Raw genomic sequence first — 12130 nt, forward strand, 5'->3', positions numbered from 1 at the left:
TTTACTACCGTTTAGTACTCTTCATACACATAAGCACTTCATACACATATTTCTTCATACACATTAGTATCTTATTTCCACTATACAAATTTCGAACAAATATGTACACCTTTTCAAGACAACCTTCATACCTCAACGCTCAAACAGCAATCAATATTTTAAATTTCCAGCTCCTCGTACACATAAATTTGAATTTACAATTTTAAAAACTTTTTCCATACCTCAATACTGCACTCCGGCAGTAATTTTAAATCCAAATTTCAGGATCTCAGGTCTATCCGTTCACACAAATCCAAATTGTACCATATTCAGTATCATTTAGTACTTTATACGAATTTTCTAAACTACCTCTATGCTGCAACCCCAAAGGTAATTTTAATTCCAAAATTCTGGAGTCCAGAATTTCCAAAGCTGTCCCTTTAGCTCAATCCTCAAAAGTAATCTTTGTTGCATTTTTCAGTTTTCACCTCTATCCGTTCACCCAAAATCCAAAATGTAATAAATTTAGTACCATTTAGTCCTTTCCGTACCCAAAGGTAAGAATTCCTAAACTACCTCAATCTTATAGGCTCCAGCTCTATCTGTTCACTTAAATTGCGTATTTTCCGAAGTGGGGGGAAGTTGTCAGTTTTATCGGGGCTTGGCACGCCCTATTGTGACCTAATTATACCCTTCACCCATGCGTACTTTTGAGAACATGCATAAAATCACTTTCTGCGTCGATTTATTCATGTCCGTCCTTACGTTCGTATGTCCGTATGTCCAAGTATACCTGTGAACAAAGCAGAGATCGCATTTACAGTTCGAATTGGATGCTATTTGGCAAAGGTCATTTATTTGACCCAAGGACGAACCTTATTGTAATTTGTGAAAAGCGTTTAAGATTTAATTTATACGAAATTGTACATAACGTACCAAATTAAGTCCAAATTGATATGTGTGTTGAGTTTTGTTTAAACCTGTTCAGATTTAGATATAGCTCCCATATATATTTTCGTTCAATTTGAAGTAAATGGTGTACCAAAGAGCACCTGTTTGTTCGATTTAAACGAAATTTAAATTGCCTTTGACTTTTTTGCGAATTTAAAATCATTCATTCGACGTTCATTTGTCTGCAGCACAAATCACGACGTGCAAACATTTGAATAGACATTTAAAAAGAAAATTCTATCTTGCTCTTACAGGTGGTGTATGGAGGGTTCATTTCACACAAAAACTGTCAATAAAAGACCTTTTGCTAAATTGATTTATTTGAAAATACAAATGGTGGCATTTATTTAAAGAATCAAATGGAGAAAAAGGTGCAATACAAGGGGAGGATATATGAATACGAAGATACATTTCACACCTTCTTAAAACTTTATATAAAATAATATATAAACATGTAAGGGAAAGCCGAAAGACGGACAAAGCCAACACATAAGGGGACATTAGGTCCTCAATGTTGCTAATTTTTGAGTGTCCATAATCCTATTTCATACCAAAGCCTACATATCTGGCTTTCTAATTGCATTGGAATTTTGATAATCGGATGTTCCACTGTTCGGCAATCTAGACCGTCGTCGAAAAGAAGGAATTTTCTTTAATTATTAATTTATTAAGAACAACAACAAATTTTTATACCCTCCATGGAGGGTATATTAATTTTGTCATTCCGTTTGTAACTCATCGAAATATTGATTTCCGACCCTATAAAGTATATATATTCTTGATCAGGGTAAAAGGTTCTAAGACGATCTAGCCATGTCCGTCCGTGCTGAAATTTTGCATAGGTTTGTCTTTTGTCTGCAGGCAGGTCAAGTTCGAAGATGGGATATATCGGTCCACGTTTAGGCATAGCTCCCATATAAGGGTACCCGCCAAATTTCGGTATTTTGGGGTTCTTGAGCGCGTTTTTTAGCTGAATTCGCTGAAATTTGGTAGATTGGGTACGAAATGTGTCCATAAAAAATTACAAATATAGGTCCACTTTTTCTGGTAGCCCCCATATAACGGTACCTCCCAATTTTCAGTATTTTGGGGGTTTTGATCGTATTTTTCCGTCGAAGTAGCTGTAATTTAGTATTTTGAGTTATTAATAGGTACAAAATTCTCTCAAAAAAAAATATGAATATTGGTCCATTTTTTTCGTCCGTCTGTCTGTTGTAATCACTCTAAACAGATTGAGATAGAATTTTGCATAGAGTCGTCTTTTGTCAGCGTAAAATTCTATGACGATCTAAGCATGTCCGCAGGTCAAGTTCGAAGATGTGCTATATCGGTCCACGCTTAGGTATAGCTCCCATATAAGGGTACCCCCAAATTTTCAGTATTTTGCGGTTCTTGAGCGCGTTTTTTAACCGAATTCGCTGAAATTCGGTACTTTGAGTTCTTATTGGGTAGCAAATCTCTATACTAAAAATTATAAATATAGGTAAATTTTTTCGGGTAGCCCCCATATAAGGGTACCCCCCAATTTTCGGTAATTTAGGGTTCTTGGGCGCGGTTTTCAACTGAATTCGCTGAAATTTCGTACATGGGGTTCTTATTGGGTACCAAATTTCCCCTCTAAAAATTATAAATATAGGTCCACTTTTTCTGGTAGCCCCCATATAAGGGTACCTCCCAATTTCCAGTTTTTGGGGGGTTTTGACCGGATTTTTTCACCGAATTGGCTGTAATTTGGTAATTTGTGTTCTTATTGGGTAGCAAATCTCTCCACAAAAAAATATAAATATAGGTCAATTTTCGGGTAGCCCCCATATTAGGGTACCCCCAATTTTCGATATTTTGAGGTTCTTGAGCGCGTTTTTCAACCGAATTCGGTGAAATTTGGTATTTTGTAGTCGTATATGGTAACAAATCTCCCCGCCAAAAATAATTAATATTCACCCCTTTTTAGGGGTAGTCACCATATAACCCCCTTTTTTATTAAAATGGTTATCTGATTTGTTCAGTGTGTTTGTGTTGGGTAATGGTTACGGGGAATAGTCAATTTTTACCCTACAAACACTATTTAGCCATCTGTTGTAAACATTCCGCCTTCTAAAGATATTGTGATAAAAAAAAACTCAAACATGACTATAATGAAATATATCGGCAGACATTTAGCATCTCCTTTATATAGTGATACCTCCTGAAGGAAAGAATTGAGATAAACAATTAAAATATTGGGTTCAAAATTTGCATATACCGGTCATGAATTAGTCATAGCCGATCTGGATGAAAACACAGCTGTCATATATATTTCAAATGGGTGTATGATTGAAATTAAATTTTGAAGAGTGCGGCGTACCGAATAGCATGTATCAAGTTTGCTCTAAATCGATTTACATAAATTTGTCCCATTGCTTAAGTTCGTTCAATTTCATGTCAATTTTCTTTCGAAAAGACGATGTCTGTTAGGAGACATATCGACGCCTCCGAACCATAGTATGCTAAGTCGACTTAGCATGTTTTAAAGTTATTTACGTTTTTAGATACTACGGTCCTTAATTTATATTCTCTGAAATTTTGGTAATCATCGGCCAATCCAAACCAAAGTTATAAGCAAAAATTTACTTAGCATGGCACGTACGATACTTTGAAAGCTTTTACTGAAAAACTCACTTTTTAGACTTAGCATACTATGGTTCGGAGGCGTCGATATGTAGAATATACTCAAAGTGCTGAAGGATATCGTATAGTCGACCCAATCTGACTTTACAAAATTCCTTACTAATTTTTAATTGAATACTACTAGGACTTTGCATATTAGTTTTTTTTATTAAATTGAAGAGATAGTAATATCATAGTAAGGCAGCTAGCCTTACTATTGGTGTTTATTCGGTAGACGCACGCGTATCATTTTAGAAATTATGGTCAATACAATATTGTGACCAAAGGAAGGGGTTTTTCCTCCTACATCAAAATAAAACTGATTATGAACTCACCTCTGACATTCGTGTCCATACAACCCCTTTTGGGAAATTATGAAAATTTGCATCGCTTGCCAGGACTAGTCTGTTATGCTCCCAATTTCCTGCAAAAAGTAATTCCCGACGAAGAACCCAGCCTTGGGTTCTCCGTAGGACAAATAAAGGGAACCATAATCTGCAATTTTTGTTTTGTTTTCCCACGTCCAGGAGGAGCAGGGTGGGTGTTATGACGGTTTCACTGTCATTTCGTCTGGCAATAACCTCATTATATCTTTTCCTATCTGACACAACCCATAACACTAACAACCTTAAACTACAAACATCTTGTAACCTCTAACCTTATCTCCGTGATGTACTAAAGTCATTTTACAACAACAACAACAAATTTAATCTTCAATTTAATGCTATTTTGTTGTCTTTTTTCTCCCACTCTACCTCTCGCTCTCTCCCCATATCTACCGTTCTAGGTTGAACTGGAAAAACTCAATACAGCAACAGACAATATTAACAAATATGAAGTGGAACTGGATGTAAGTATTGTATCCCTTGTATACTTCCATCCTTTACACCCTTATTGGTGTGGGAGGACAATTTTATTTTTTCGTTTTTTATATAGCAAAGGATTTCTCCCTCTATAAAATATGACAAAATAATTTCATTTACTTGCATGTTCATGTCCATCATTCGTCTGTCTGTCGGCAGGAAGCCAAATGTGAGTTTAAACGAATATTGGCCGAAAGTGTGGTTCGGATAAAACAGTCGGCCCACAAGTTGGGTAATTCCATAGAAGCGGCTAAACCCTATTATGAATCTCGCATTTATGCTGCTCAGGTAAGTAGATGTAATGAAGTGTGAACGTACATATGTGTATATTTTTTGTCGATGTGTGCGTCGTGTGTGTGTGTATGTTTGCCATGTGCTGCTAATTTTAAAACTGCGACATTTTTGTGAACTTTTTTTCCAACCTCTTCCTATTGTGTGGTTTATTTTTTTAGCTTGCCAAGGAAACTCAGGTGGCAGCAGCAAATTATGAAAAGGCCAAATCTATACATGCCGCAGCCAAAGAGATGGTCTATTTGGCCGAACAGGGTTTGGGTGAGAAATCCACACTGGATACAGCCTGCCAGGAGATGTTAAGTCATGCCGCCAGTAAGTATGCTTATTTATAGTTCGGGAACCACCCATCTCTTCCCTCCCTTTCCACGACAAGAATATTGATGACGCTAAATTCCATCGTATCCTTTGTACGTGTCCTACTACACTCACACACATAATGTGTTTGCATAGTGTGTGTGTGTGAGTTGGGGATTTTTATTGGGTGTTGCGGCTTTGTTGTCCTGTTTATGTTGTGTTATTTTTTTATTCTTTTCTTTTTCTAGGCAAAGTCAATCAATCACAACTGGAGGTTACCGATGCTCGCAACTCATTGAAAATGTGTCAATTGAAACTGGAAGTAGCCAATAATCGTGTGGGTAAATTACAGGGACAATTACGACAGGCCATCAAGGCATCAAGGTGAGTGAGTGAGAGTGTGTGTTAATGTTCGGCTAGAATTGTGTAATTATTTTTAACCGCACAAAACGTGAGTTTACCATGAAATTGGATGGGCGTGAAGTCGGTATTTCATTTCGTTTTTTATGAAATTTAAATTTTTTTATCGTCAGTTTTATGGTTATTTTAAACCCTAAGTTTCTTTGGATCAAATCCGTTTCAGGCTGGTGTGCACGATAAATCTAGAAGAGAGTAACGGATATCATCCAATTCTTGTACATCGTAACATTTCTTCAAGACTGAAATCGAAAAATTAATTTTAGACCCTATATTTCTTTGGACCATATCCGTTTCAGGGCATTTGGAATGTCTGGCTGGTGTGTACGATAAGTCTAGAAGGGAGTAACAGATCTCATCCCATCCTTGCACATCGTAACATTTCTTCAAGACTTAAATCATGTTCGAAGTTGAGGAATTTCGATCCACTCTTTCTTGCATCTCCCCGACAAAATGGTCAACATTTTGTGGGAAATTAATTTATTAATATCATGTGAACCGAGTATCAGATTTGAACCAAATATGGCATGATATATTTACACAATCTGAATTCTTGGAGGGTGAATACAAGGTTTCCAGAAAACTTTAGATATAGTAAAAAAGCTTCTATATAAAAATCTCGGTATATTGCAAGCCGTTATTTAGAAGGTGTTAGTCGAGGTTTACCATTGAAAATCGACATTCCGGATTTCAATATATAATTTTTTCAATATACATCCATGTCTAACTTACTAGCAGACTGTTTACAATGATATAGTCGTATTTGAAAACGTTGTTACCTGATTTTTATTCCTCAATGGTAACACTTCTCTATTCTAGACCCCGTACTTCTTTGGAACAAATACGTTTCAGACAGTTTTGAGTGTGTCTGCCTGGTGCGCACTATAACTCTGGAAGAGAGTAACCAAACCTTACATACATAGCTGGCCAGCTTAAAGTTTTTTCCAATTTGAAAGAACATCTTTCAATATGCCATCTTCCACTTGATCTTTCCATCGAATTCATCACCTTACCCTTCTGCACGAACAATCGGTTGGCTCGCTTGTTTGAGCTGGGGCATCCTCATCATGGCCATAGTCATCGCAGTTACTGTAGTTCCACACACCTGACTATGTCGATGTCCGAGTATAGAATATCGATGTCCGCCGATATTCACAATCGACACAGATCGACCAATATTTGCCTCATCTGCTTGCGCAGGTACCCATGCTTCAGACCCATACACCAGCACGGATAGTATCCGAATTTTAAAGTATACAGATCGTCATATCTCGACTAGCTGAGTCGATCTAGACATGTGTGTCCGTCCGTCCATTATAATTTGTGAACACGATACAGGCCACAGTTATGGACCAATCTTCACAAATTGCATGAAGGATGGGTTCTGGCCAATGAAGAACCCTATTGTTTTTGATAAAGATCGGTTAATATTTAGGGGATGAAATGGACCAAAAACTAAATTTTTGTCTGATTTTCTGGACACTCTAGGGGCCGCAATTATGGCCGAAACATCGCGAATTACTACATGGAGAAGGGGATTGGGCCATAGAATAAGCATGCATGTTTTGATAAAGATCGGTCAATATTTAGCGGGTCAAATGGGCCCTTACTTTTGTGAGAAAAATTACAAAATTTTAATTCTATAGCGTATATTTTTACTCCTAAATGGCATAGAGCCGAGAAGTTCATAGTATATCCAAGAGGAGTGGTTGACCTTTAAGTTGATACCAATTATATTGTCGTATATACTCGGATGTGGGAGTTACATTTAAATATTTACAGATGCTTACGTACTCAGATATTATTTAGTAACACATTATCACACTAGAGACAGAAATACAGCGCGGGTCGCTTTGAAATTTTCCATGAGGATCCAGGTATGCTCAAGGATGACGCCTATAATTTTCGGTGATGATCAGATAATAATATTGGGATGAGGTGGACCGAATACTTAATTTTTTGAGTCAATATATAGGTCACAATTGAAAGCCGAACATCATAACACAACCTATGGTGACGGGAATCTGGGCAAGTAATTAGAAGGGATTTACTGAATATTAGTAATATTTGTTGACCTCTAGTCGGTCAAGAGGGTGCAAATATAGCGAAATATTGTCCATGCTTAGAATATATAACCACAGAAAGTTAGATTTTCGTGGAAGTTATGTAGGGTATCATAAGGTCGGCCCCGTCCGACTGTACTGCTCCCCTCACTTTCCCAGGATTTGGTGCAGAGTGAAAATCTGGTAAATGGTGGATTTGCCAAGTCTGAAGTCGCATTGGTTTCAGTCGTTCACTCTTTATATATTATATTTCTTCCAAACTCATATCAAGTTCGGAGATATGGAATATCAATCGCTCCTTCCCTTACCTCTCCTACAAAATGGACAAAATGTTGATGAAAATTAAGATCATGATATCATGCGAGCTGAGTATCATATGTTGAAACAAATTTAAAACAATCTAACATATTCAGCATTTCTGTATAATGATTGAATGCGGGGTATATCGATCCACTCCTTCTAATAACTTCCCCAGAAAGGTCAACATTCGAAAATATGTAAATCGCATATGAAGCGAAGGCAAGCGGTTTGGTTCACATTGTGTCCATCGTAATCATTATAGGAAACCTAGATCAAATTCCAAGATGTTCGGCATCGGTCCAATATTGATTCAATATTTGGTACCTCTCTCACAAAATGATCTTTATATTAAAAACTTTTTCATATGAACCGAATGTAGTATCCGATATGATCTATATTGATTGAATACAGAAATATTTTTACCACACCTACATAAAATCAGAAGATCTATACGGTAACTTCTCCGGGTACCTACACACATATGAAGGAATATAAAGCGAATGCTAAATGTAAAGTCGTTTTTGGGATTGCCAGTTTTTACGGAGAAGTCCGTCTTGTTGGTATGTTTCTCAGGTTTATACTGGTCACTTTGACCTAGATATTGTCTATATTGCCTAAATGAACCACCACCCCCCCTCTTTACATATTTGTAACATGCAAAAGGAAATGAGGTAGACACATGGCTCCTTTTGAGAATATGCATAGAATCACTTTCTGAGTCGATTTATGCATGTCCACCCGTCCGTCCGTCTGTAGATGTTAAATTGTAAACAAAGTACAGGCCGCATTTATAATCCGATTTGGATGAAATTTGGCACAAGTCACTTATTTGGCCCAAGGACGAACCCCATTGAAATTGAAGAAAATCTGTTCAAATTTAGATATAGCTCCCATATATAGTTTCGTCCGATTTAAGGTAAATGGTGGACCAAAGTACCTATATATCTTTCGATTTGCACGAAATTTGGCATAGGGTACTGTATTAGGTTCAGAATGATGTGTGCTAAGTTTCGTGAAAATCGGTTCAGATTTAGGTATAGCTCCCATATATAGCTTCGTCCGATTTAAGGACAATGGTGCACCAAAGTCCCTATATATTTTTCGATCTGCACGAAAATTTGCATAGGGTACTGAATTAGGTCCAGAATGATGTGTACTAACTTTCGTTAAAATCGGTTCAGATTTAGATATAGCTCCCATATATAGTGTCGTCCGATTTAAGGTAAATGGTGCACCAAAGTCCCTATATATCTTTCGATTTGCACGAAATTTGGCATATGGTACTGAATGATGAGTGGTGAGTTTCATGAAAATCGGTTCAGATTTAGATATAACTCCCATATATATTTTCGTCCGATTTAATGTAAATAGTGCAACATTGTTCCTATATATCTTTCGATTTGCACGAAATTTGGCACAAGGTACTGAATTAGATCCAGAATGATGTGTACTAAGTTTCGTGCAAATCGGTTCAGATTTAGATATAGCTCCCATGTATAGTTTCCTCCGATTTAAGGTAAATGGTGCACCAAAGTCCCTCTATATTGACATGTGTTGGAATTGTTTTTAGTCGGTTTACTTATAGATAAAGATCGCATATTTAAGTTCAATTTCATGTCAATGTTCCTTCGAAAATACGACATCTGTTAGGATAAATATGTAGAATATCCCCAAAGTGGTGAAGGGTATCATATAGCCGGCCCAGTCCGACTTTACTACTTTCCTTACTGGTATTTATATTATATAAGGCGACGGGAAGCTCGTTTTATTTTTTGGGTGCATTCGTTCTCCGGTTCATCGTGGCCAGTTTTCCCAAATATATGCTTATTTCTTGTAGTGAGCTTGGCAATAACCATGCTCACCTCCGCCATCTTTTCAGTCTCTTCGCTCCTCCGGCATTCTAAGACGGTTATGTTAGTGTTATCCTCGTGTTCAGACCCGAAATTTTTAGTTTGAGTCTCCGCCATTCATGGAAGGTTGGATCGAGATTGTTCTTCCCCGGTGTTTTTTCTTGTTATGATGTTTTGGTCCATACTATTTACTAAAATGAATTTGGATCAACATTTTCATTTGAATTTTCCAGTATGGAGTGATAATTAATTATTCTTATGGTCAGAGGTGGATGACATTGATGTAGGCAACATTTCCTACCTTTTCACTAATATACAACACACACATTTTTTACTTATTTTTGCTTAAAATCATTATTATTATTTTTTTTTCAAATGATTTTTTATAATTTTTTTATTTTTTCTTAACTTTTAGTTTCAATATTCGACGCAATTTACTTTTAATTAATTTATTGGCTTATCAACATGATTTGAGTAATTTGTAAGTAATAATCATTACAACAGCAAAATGATTTTCTAATAATTCAATTCCATTTCAAATATTTCCCCCTTACTCTCTTTTGTTACTTTTAGGCCCTACTATGAGACCCGAGCCAACTACAATGGCATCCTAAAAGCACAAAAAGAGAAAATCAATAGCCTGGAAAATAAAGTGTCCGAAGCCAAGATGACCTATAATGAGGCTTTGAAAAATCTCGAACAAATATCCGAAGAAATTCATCGTCAGAGGCAACAGCAGCAGCAGCAACAACAGAATCTAATAAACTACGAGACCATGCTGAATCAAGCCTCGGAAGATACAACGTCCAATTATACATCGTCCTCTGGTGAAATGACCACAACATTTCAACAATTCTCCTGTGATATCGATACCAGTGATGAGTATCTCGAAATGCCCGATAAGTTGAGCACAAATTCCAGCCCCATACGGCAGCGGCATATGGATGAACACGAATGTCCCCATTTGTTGAGAGATTTCGAATCGGTGTTGACATTTCCGCAGAAAATTGCCGGTGGAATGCATAAATCGGCCAGCACCAGCAATACCAGTGATAATCTGTTTGCCCAGGCCCAGCTGCACGGTCCATATGAAGTGAAATGTTCCTCGATTGGTAGTGGGCAAAATCTCAATACAGATAATAGTTCGGGAAGTACGGGAAAGGGTGGTGGGGGCGGTGGCGGCATCGGCGATACAGATGATAATGACATTGAACAATGGACTGAGATACGTTTATCGCATTCGGAAAGTACCAGCTCTAGTTATTCAAATCAAAGTCTATTGCATGATCATGCCGATGGTGTGGCCGAAGATGCCCAATCTCATCATTCATCGTCTTCCTCATCGGATGAGCCGAAGCGTAAAGTTACCTGCACTACGATATTTCAGGAAGACGAACAAATCAATCGCAAACAATCGCTCAGTCAATGGTTGTCACGTTCGAATAGTCTTAAAGTGGGCGGCCGAAGGCAATCGCTCGATCTCCTAATTGATGCCAGTGACAAAGTGAAAGATGTCTTTTCGTTTGGTTTTCAAAAGGTCGGACGCACCCTGGAGCGACGTAACAGCGAATCGGAAATGAATAATGAATGTGGCGCTAATGGTTCGCCAAATGTGGGCAGTGGTGGTATGTCGGGGGCCAATAACACTTCCACATCATCGTCGACTACATCGGCTGGTGATTTCTTTCTATTTGCCAGGTCAGTAGTAGTAGAAGAAGAAGAAGAGGACCAAGAGGTCCTAACCTCATCACTTACCAGAACAACGTCAAGGCATGATTTAACACCTTTTTGCACTTTTACAAATTCTAGCAATACAAATACTAATAAACATATAACCACTACAACAACAACAACAGCTACTCCAACAACAACAAATAACAATTATGAAAATACAAATACAACTAAAGCTTTGCACAAAAAGACTGGACTATTTGGCGCTTTACAACATCATCTCACAAAACTCAAATAAATAAACAAAAATGCATCTGATTTTTTTTTCAAAATTGTTTTACCTTGTATTTTTGCTAAAGAAAAAAATCTATATGTTTTTTTATTATATAACATTTTCTTCTTAGTATATATTTTTTGTATTTTTTTATACTAAAACATAACAACAACAAAACACTCTCAAAACAAAAAACTCTAACAACAACCCAATTGAATTTTTGATATAAAAATTTCCTCCCCATTTTTTGTATCACATGAAATTCGAAATCCTGCTCTAAATTTAACTTCTTTGTTCTGAGGCAAGTACTACTGATTGGCTTTTTATCATAATCTCAATGTTTTATTACTTTTTTTTGATAACAAACAACAAATCATTAACTTTTTTATTATTGTAAACATGTATGTATGTAAATATGCATTATGTATATTCAGCATGTTTTATTATTTTTTTAATATATATGTGTAATTTTTTTTTAAATATGTAAATATAATATATTATTCGAGAGGCGTTCTCATTTGGATCAAT

The 12130-nt window shown here is 36.8% G+C and overlaps 1 protein-coding gene across 3 annotated transcripts in view; it reads left to right on the forward strand.

Moving 5' to 3' along the window:
* LOC133338827 (SH3 domain-binding protein 5) overlaps positions 1-12130 on the forward strand; it is a 42620-nt gene that overhangs the window by 23374 nt on the left and 7116 nt on the right. The window contains exons 2-7 of one of the 3 annotated variants that reach the window (XM_061546934.1): positions 4364-4426; positions 4599-4727; positions 4892-5045; positions 5276-5411; positions 10073-10138; positions 10231-11355. In XM_061546934.1, coding sequence (XP_061402918.1) covers positions 4364-4426; positions 4599-4727; positions 4892-5045; positions 5276-5411; positions 10073-10138; positions 10231-11355 — 1673 coding nt within the window. The remainder of the gene's footprint in view (positions 1-4363; positions 4427-4598; positions 4728-4891; positions 5046-5275; positions 5412-10072; positions 10139-10230; positions 11356-12130) is intronic. The other 2 variants (XM_061546935.1, XM_061546936.1) reach the window with 2 other exon arrangements.

This window comes from Musca vetustissima, unplaced genomic scaffold, assembly GCF_032173495.1.
Source record: "Musca vetustissima isolate MV318-11 ecotype Yass unplaced genomic scaffold, APGP_CSIRO_Mvet_v1 utg81962, whole genome shotgun sequence".
NCBI lineage: Eukaryota > Metazoa > Arthropoda > Insecta > Diptera > Muscidae > Musca > Musca vetustissima.